Raw genomic sequence first — 7,804 nt, forward strand, 5'->3', positions numbered from 1 at the left:
ATAAAAATTAGATTCAGTTTGATAATCAAAAGCGTAAAAAACAATTTCCAAAAAAATTTGAATTTTTAAAGATTTAATATTGATTGAATTAAATCATTTTTATTAATTTTCATCGATAAAATGAATGAAATAAATAGCTTACGACATATCTGATATTAATTTCAATCACTACTGATACTATAATTGTTTTCTACAGTGGATCGAATGTTGGAAATGATACAAAAATAGAAAGAAGTTTTGTAAAGTCTATCTTACATTTTATCTATGGACATGTAACAGTGCGCGGTTAAATAGATTTGAATTAGAAAACAATTAATTTTTCTATACATTTTTATTTATTTTTTTATTTCAGTGGTTTGTGAAGTTTTCTTCATACTTGTTTGATTCTTACTTTTCTCTGTTCCAAAACAGTATGTGATGAATTAAATGTTTGGAAGAGATATTACGAACAACGGTTTAAATAACCTAAATTTCATTTGTCTTTATTAAAATTTTTATTTTTATATTGTAATGGAAACAATTAGAAATCATTTTTATAATCTTAAGATTTATATAGTAAGTGATACATATTCTGCTTTTTGTTTTTATTATATTTATTTCAAGATTCAATACTATATCATATTTATGTTAAATTTTCAGTTCGATATAGATGTTCCATGTAATTTCAATTAAATTTCTTCTTGTTATGTTTATAATATATTTTATTGCGGATGTAATTGATAAAACATATTATAATTATGGAAAAGTCTACAGACATATTTGCATGGACTCATCAATTGCAATGCCCACCAATGATATTCAACACCTCAGTGAAACAAACGTTTGTATTGTTTTGTTTCTGTTTGTAAATATAATAATTATGTTTTACTTTATATGATCATGATTATGTATTTTAAATGTAAATTATATATTTAACAGATTATATACAGGACTTGTTGGATTGATGTGGGATGATTTTGCTGAAGTTATATTTAATGCTAAAGAAGCAAAGACAATAAGAAAAAATGTCCTACTGTATTATTTGAAACATAAGACATCTAATAAAACTGTTCAATGTATGAAGAATTTATCACAATTGAAATCAAGTAAAAGTGATTTAAGAGATCAAATATCTAAGCTAGAGGAAGAATATGAACAACAAGAATTTAAAGTTAAACAAAAAGGTATATGTATTATTCATCAAAAATATAACAAAATATGTATATTTAACAGATATTTCTATTTAGTTCAAAAACTGAGAGAAATTTCATCCAAGCGTTCTGAAATAAGAGCAAGAAGAAATTTACTTCAGATGAAACATGATCAAACTGAAACACAACTTCGTGATTGTAATGAAATGAGAGTGATTTGTCAACATTTAATGCCACAAACTTGCAAAGATCTGGATCATAAAGTGCTAATGGAAATGTTAGATGTAGTAACAAGTCTTTGGACTGGAGCGGATAAGAAACAAGTATATATTTATATATTATTTGACTTAATAATAATTGTAGCTATATTATTCAGATTATATTCATAGGTATGGAATACAGTATCAAGTAATCTTAATCATATTGAAATACCTACATTATGGCATTATTTATATCAAAGTTTAACAGAAGATGTAGATACATTAACTAAATTAGAAACTATGAAATCAATGGAATCAAATGAAAAACATATAAATGTTGGTATTGCCAGGCTATATGGACAACATATTTCTATGGTTTCTAGACGATTATTGTATAATGCAAGAGCAAATAATCATCAACAAAATGTTTTAGACTTTATAGAAAAAATCGAGGTATGTTAAATATTAGTTAAGTATTAAAAAACAATTTTGTTAAATTTAATTTTGATTTTAGACAGCTTCAAATAATTCTGCAGATATAAGTGAGTGGTTGGCATTAGCATTAGAAGTTCACAAATTAGAAAATGAACAAAGAAGTTTACAAAAAGAAATTGATAAAATTCGAGATGATCTGTATGAAAATAATATATTTTCATTTAATCTAACACAACTAATTTTGGAGATTCAAAACACTGATACTGAAATTGTATGTTAACATTTTTTAATTATTGTAATGTGTCTATATATACACATAATTATTTTTGCATTAATTCTAGACAAAATATATACAAGACATACAACAATCATTAAATCTTTTGAAATCTGCACCAACGTTTCTTTTAAAAACGAAGGAAAAAATAAATTTAGAATTACAAAAAATAGCAACAATGCAAGCCGATGGATGTGACTGTACAATGTTAAAAAATGATTTAACTACTGAATTGGATATATTTCATGAGGTTTTAGATCTTAATGCATTAAAAAAAGTCATGTTAAAAGGAGAAGTTGCAGTATATAAGTGAGATTACTTTTATAAAAATTTAATACCAAATAAAACTTTATAACTGATTTATATATTATGTAAATGTTTCAGGCATACAAAAAGTTGTTTCAGCGAAGCTTCTGTTTCAATTACTAATTCTCAAATTTCAAATCTTGCATTATATTTTCCATTGATTCAAATACCAGTATATTCTTTAGTAGAATGTTATAAAAATCTAATTTCAATGTTTATGTATAAAAAATTCGAATCTTTAGAAACTGAAGAAAGTTCAAATACGTCTCATTTACCAATGATAACGTATGAAGAAAATAATTATAATACATTTGAACTTTTGAAATTATCACAAAATATCAATACGAAAACGAGGATAGAAATTGATGAATTTCATAAAATTCTAAATGACTGGTAGGTATATAAATTATAATTATTATTTTTACAATGTGGATATTAATTTTTATTTTATTATTAACAGGGTGAATCAACCTGTTCAAAAGGTAATGGAAATTATTGAAAAAACTGTAGATGATGCAACTTTTTCAGAGTGGGTTGAACGTTATGATGTATTATTATATATGTTGCAAAATTCCACATAGTTGTGTTTATAAATGTATTCCATTTTTTATAATAAACTGTTTTTATAACAAAACTACAATAACTAATAAAATAATAAAATTTTTATGTACATGCACATAAACTTTTTATATTAAATTTTATAATATTAAAAATATACTTATTTGTTATATATTATTTTATTTATCACATATATAAATAAGAAATTAATATGTCTTTGAGACATTCAAAGAATATTTGGATTTGTTTAGGGAATTTTGATACGATATCTTGGTGACACTCATGAACACTAACTTGAATACCTTAGTATATACTTGTAGGAGTATATACTTATTGTTAGTATTTACTTTGTCAGAATCATGGCGGGTTTTCTGAGGTTTTGTTTGTGGGTTTAGTTTATAAGAATAAAAAGTAAAAAGAATTATATTGTAATGCAACGATAATTACATCGTTACTTTTTATAATCGAAGATCATAATTTATCGAGAATAAAATGTTGTCAGCTGTCTTGAAGTCTATATTTGGTTATGATGATTTTAAAAGCGATATTCAAAAACAAGCAACCACTGCTGTTTATAAAGGTTGAACATCATTTATTACTGTCATTTATAAATAATAAATATGTAGAATTCGTTTATGTGTTTATAGATAATTAAAATTTCTTATTCTCAATAATTTTTAATAAATCACCTATAAACAATTGAACATTTTCAGGTAAAAAAGATGTATTTGTATGTATGCCAACTGGAGCTGGCAAATCACTTTGTTTTCAATTGCCAGCTTTAATGAAAGAAGACAAAATTACAATTGTTTTTTCACCATTATTGGCTTTAATAAAGGTATATATATATGTTCTATATAGAAATATGTATTATAGACATGTAAAATGTTCGAAGATGACCTAAATGAATAATGTAACATTGTTTTGTTATTGTAGAATCAAGTTGACTTTTTAGTAAGTAAAAAAATTAATGCAACCTCATTGAATTCAAATACGTCTACTAAAGAAAGAAATGCAATAATGAAAGATTTGGCATCTAATTCTCCAAAGATCAAATTATTATATATTACTCCTGAAATGGGAGCACAGAAGCATTTTCAAGTAAATTGTTAATTGTGATAGAATCTTTAATGTCTGTATCTTGCATATTGATTAACTGTTGGAATTATTTTTCTATAGGACACAATAAAAAGATTAAATAGAGAAAAATTATTATCTTATTTTGTTGTTGATGAAGCTCACTGTTTGAGTGAGTGGGGTCATGATTTTAGACCTAGTTATAGAGAACTAGGAAAATTTAAAGAATTATGTCCCAAAATTCCTATAATTGCATTAACAGCTACTGCTGCAAAAGAAGTAAGTATATTCTGTAAATTTGGGATACTGAGTAAGAGTTAAAATTTAATTAGTATGAAATATATTATTATAGGTAAAAGATGATATACTCCAGTGCTTAAATATGAAAAATCCTGCCATATTCTCAGTTCCTGTATTTCGACCTAATCTTTATTATGATGTATGGTTTTTAGAAATATTAGACAAGCCTCTTGAGCATTTAAAAAATTTTGTTATAGAAGCTCTTGGTTCTCAAGATAAATGCACTCCAAAAGTAAGTTGTATGATAATTCTATAACATATATAAAAAATATGATATATAAAATACATAAAAGAATTAATTGTAGGCAAAAAAAAATTGTGGCATTATTTATTGTAGAAAAAAGGAAGCAACAGAAGTAATTGCACATAAATTATCTAGTTCTGGTATACCTACTCTTGCATATCATGCAGGTATATATTATTACTATCTTTAGTAGTCGTGAAATTGAAATAAAAATGTAAAATATAAATAATTATTTTTACAGGTTTAAAAACTCAGGAACGTAATGAAATTCAAAATAAATGGACATCTGGCGAAGTACCTATTATTGCAGCAACGTGTAGTTTCGGAATGGGTGTAGATAAAGGATCTGTTAGGTAACTTATTTTATATTACAGGAGGTGTATATTATTTTCAGTATCATTTTATAATAAAATTATAATTTTATATACAGATTTGTAGTACATTGGACAGTTCCAAAAAATATAGCAGCTTATTATCAAGAATCTGGTAGAGCTGGTAGGGATGGTAAACCAGCATTTTGTAGAATTTATTTCAGTGATAAAGAATATTCAGCTATTTCATTTCTTATTAAAGGGGAAATTGCGCGGAAAAAATCCGAGCTTGTAAAATTAAATTGGAAAAATTTTGAAAAGGCTGTTTCTTATTGTCTTGAAGTAAAGTAAGAATCATTATCGCCTATAATTATATTATTTGTAATATACAAATGAATATCAATACAATTTAATATATTCTACAGATGTAGACATACAGTGCTTTCTAAATATTTTGGAGATAGTCCACCTTTATGCAAAGATAAGTGTGATGTATGTAGAAATAAAGATAGTGTTCAATCAAGAATATCACAGTTCGAAACATTTCAAACTAGATCGCAATCTCAATCTAAATTTACTGGCAATTCAGATAGTATTGCTTTATCAAAGTATGATGGTTGGTGAGTAATATATTTTATAAACATTACAATTTCATATATTTTCTACTGTCTTAATTATTTTTATCTATAGTGAAAATGAATGTGAAGAAAAGTCAGATTCAAGGGAAAAACTGTTAGCTGAAAGTAAACGAGAAGCTAAAGAATTAATTGAAAAACAGTTTGCTATTCGGAGAAATAATAATAAAAGTATTGAGGTAAATACATCTAAAGATACATTTATATTTTTTAATATTTAAAATTTTTTTTTTTGGTTTAATTTAGTTAAAAAAACAAAATCGCGAAGATGCTAAACAATCTCATGTACGTGCAGCTGAAAGTACCGATATAAAAATAAAGGGTTTAGCTGTGCAAATTCGTGAACATTTCTATGTTCAGTTAAGATCAGCTTTATTAGATAATTATGAAAAGATCTTTCCTGAATCTAAAGAACAAACTCAAAAAATTGATATGCATAATTTAGCAAATGAACTCGAATATAAAGTTTTATGTAGCAGTAAAATTGCAAATAAGTATAAATTTGATATGTCTAAATTGGTACGTAATTTAGTATTTTATATCTCTATGTAATTTGTTCATATTTCTTAATAACATGAATTGAATTTTTCGATAAATACAGATTTCTTCGATACGGAAATGTACCAGCTCTAATACGCTACACGAACATTTACGAGATTTTGATGCAAATAGTAAACAAAATATGCAACTCGAATATTGTAATGAATATGATGATAAAGAAGGAAAAAGTGATGATTTAGAACAAGATACGAAAGATAAATTGAGTAAACAAGAAAATAAAAATATTTTATGCCCAATATTTAAAACTGCTTTAGAAATAAGAAAGAGCGAAAAAATATTGGAAAATAAACCTCATACTAATAAAAAAGATATATTCGAGTTAAGTATTTTGCAAGGTGATAATAGAAATACTAATACAATAGGATGGAAAAATAGGGTTGATAAAAATTTGTCCCTTTTCACTAAAGACGTAACCAGTGAAAGTAGTGACCTAAAAGAAGATACTGAAGAATCTCCAAAACAAGATAAGATGACCGATTTTCAAATATTAAGTGGTTTTATGTGCGCTCGAAAAATTCATGAAGAGAATGAAATGTTATTAAAAAATCACAATAAAAAGTCACGAAAATCTTTGAAAGAACCTAAAAAGAAAAGTCCCAAAAATAAAAAAGCGTTACCCGTAAATAAGTCGGTTTATGAACAAATTTTACAGTCTGCAAAATCAATGAAAGTGACAAAAAATAATGAAAGTGACCACAGTGTAAATATCAGGAATGAAAAAGAATCAAAATATTTTAGCAAAGAGAAACGTAAAAATATAGATCTATCTGAAAACAACGTAAATACGAAATCGCATAAAAAGATGAAATTCGAAGGAAAAGAATGCTCTGTAGTTAACAAAGAAAAAACTATTAATATTGATGACATTGTCGTTACTGAAATTTCTGTTGATAAAAATAATAAAGTTGACAATGAAAAAACTGAGGTTGATAATTTTAAAGATAAAAACGTATTTACAGCAATAAAAAATGCAGAAAAAGAAGAAACATTAAAACAGAAAAACATAATAATTGAACATGTAGAAACAAAAAAATCTTTACAAGAGAAACATGATAAAAAAATTCGTTTAAACCAGCATACAGATAAAGATAAGAAGAAACTTGTATCTGCAGATAAAATTACTCAATTTAAAACTGCAGAAATTTTAAAGTCATATTTAATGAAGTATTACCCATCTGAACGTATTCCTGATCGAACGACATTTTCAAAAACATGTAGAGAAATGCATTATATTCTCCTTGGGAAACAAATATTTGGTAAAGTATAATTTTAAAAAATTTGTCTATCTTTATGATATTTAGCTGACATTCAACTTCAGATTATGAATGTTTCAGATAAAGAGGGAATACAACAGTTTGTTAGGAAATATATGACACAGAATTAATCGTTCTTGTCACAAGTCCATTTGAATATTATATAAAATATGAAAAACTTTGTATATATCTGTATAAATATGAACGCATACTTTAATTTAAAAATTTTTATTTATTATACAGGGTGGCCACTGAAAAATTGAAAGGTTTGAAAAAGCCCGTGTATATATTTAAAATGATATTTAAGCAAACTTCAATAATTAAAAACAGACATGTAAACAAAAGTTCGAATTTTTTAAATATAACTAGTAACTTCTTTTATTAAAATCTTTTGTATTTATAAAACCAGATTGTTGTTATTTCATATTTTTAATAAAGTACTTGCGAGTCTATCCTTATATGATATTTCTTTTTTATTTTTATTTCTATTATTTTACAGGAGAAACTATGTTACAACATG

The 7,804-nt window shown here is 25.2% G+C and overlaps 2 protein-coding genes across 3 annotated transcripts; both read left to right on the forward strand.

The window, feature by feature from the left end:
- The first annotated feature begins 250 nt into the window (after window positions 1–250).
- Window positions 251–3,018, forward strand: LOC122527242. Its single transcript, XM_043651239.1, has 9 exons — window positions 251–555; window positions 640–820; window positions 919–1,163; window positions 1,227–1,453; window positions 1,520–1,783; window positions 1,845–2,036; window positions 2,107–2,348; window positions 2,424–2,738; window positions 2,806–3,018. Exons 2-9 carry the CDS (start codon window positions 738–740, stop codon window positions 2,924–2,926), a joined length of 1,689 nt encoding a protein of 562 aa, XP_043507174.1. The 5' UTR covers window positions 251–555; window positions 640–737; the 3' UTR covers window positions 2,927–3,018.
- Window positions 3,019–3,230: 212 nt separating this feature from the next.
- Window positions 3,231–7,564, forward strand: LOC122527238 (ATP-dependent DNA helicase Q5-like). 2 transcript variants are annotated; one of them, XM_043651235.1, is made up of 13 exons: window positions 3,231–3,550; window positions 3,617–3,741; window positions 3,840–4,004; window positions 4,083–4,259; window positions 4,333–4,512; window positions 4,586–4,691; window positions 4,766–4,877; window positions 4,955–5,182; window positions 5,261–5,455; window positions 5,526–5,649; window positions 5,717–5,989; window positions 6,072–7,287; window positions 7,366–7,564. In XM_043651235.1, the coding sequence occupies exons 1-13, from the start codon at window positions 3,430–3,432 to the stop codon at window positions 7,413–7,415; spliced, it is 3,072 nt and encodes a 1,023-aa protein (XP_043507170.1). In that variant the 5' UTR covers window positions 3,231–3,429; the 3' UTR covers window positions 7,416–7,564. The 2 variants fall into 2 exon arrangements, with proteins under 2 accessions (XP_043507170.1, XP_043507171.1); XM_043651236.1 differs by having other exon boundaries at window positions 3,231–3,483; window positions 7,366–7,522.
- Window positions 7,565–7,804: the final 240 nt, after the last annotated feature.

This window comes from Frieseomelitta varia, unplaced genomic scaffold (genome assembly GCF_011392965.1).
Source record: "Frieseomelitta varia isolate USP_RPSP 00005682 unplaced genomic scaffold, Fvar_1.2 scaffold_214, whole genome shotgun sequence".
Taxonomy (NCBI): Eukaryota; Metazoa; Arthropoda; class Insecta; order Hymenoptera; family Apidae; genus Frieseomelitta; species Frieseomelitta varia.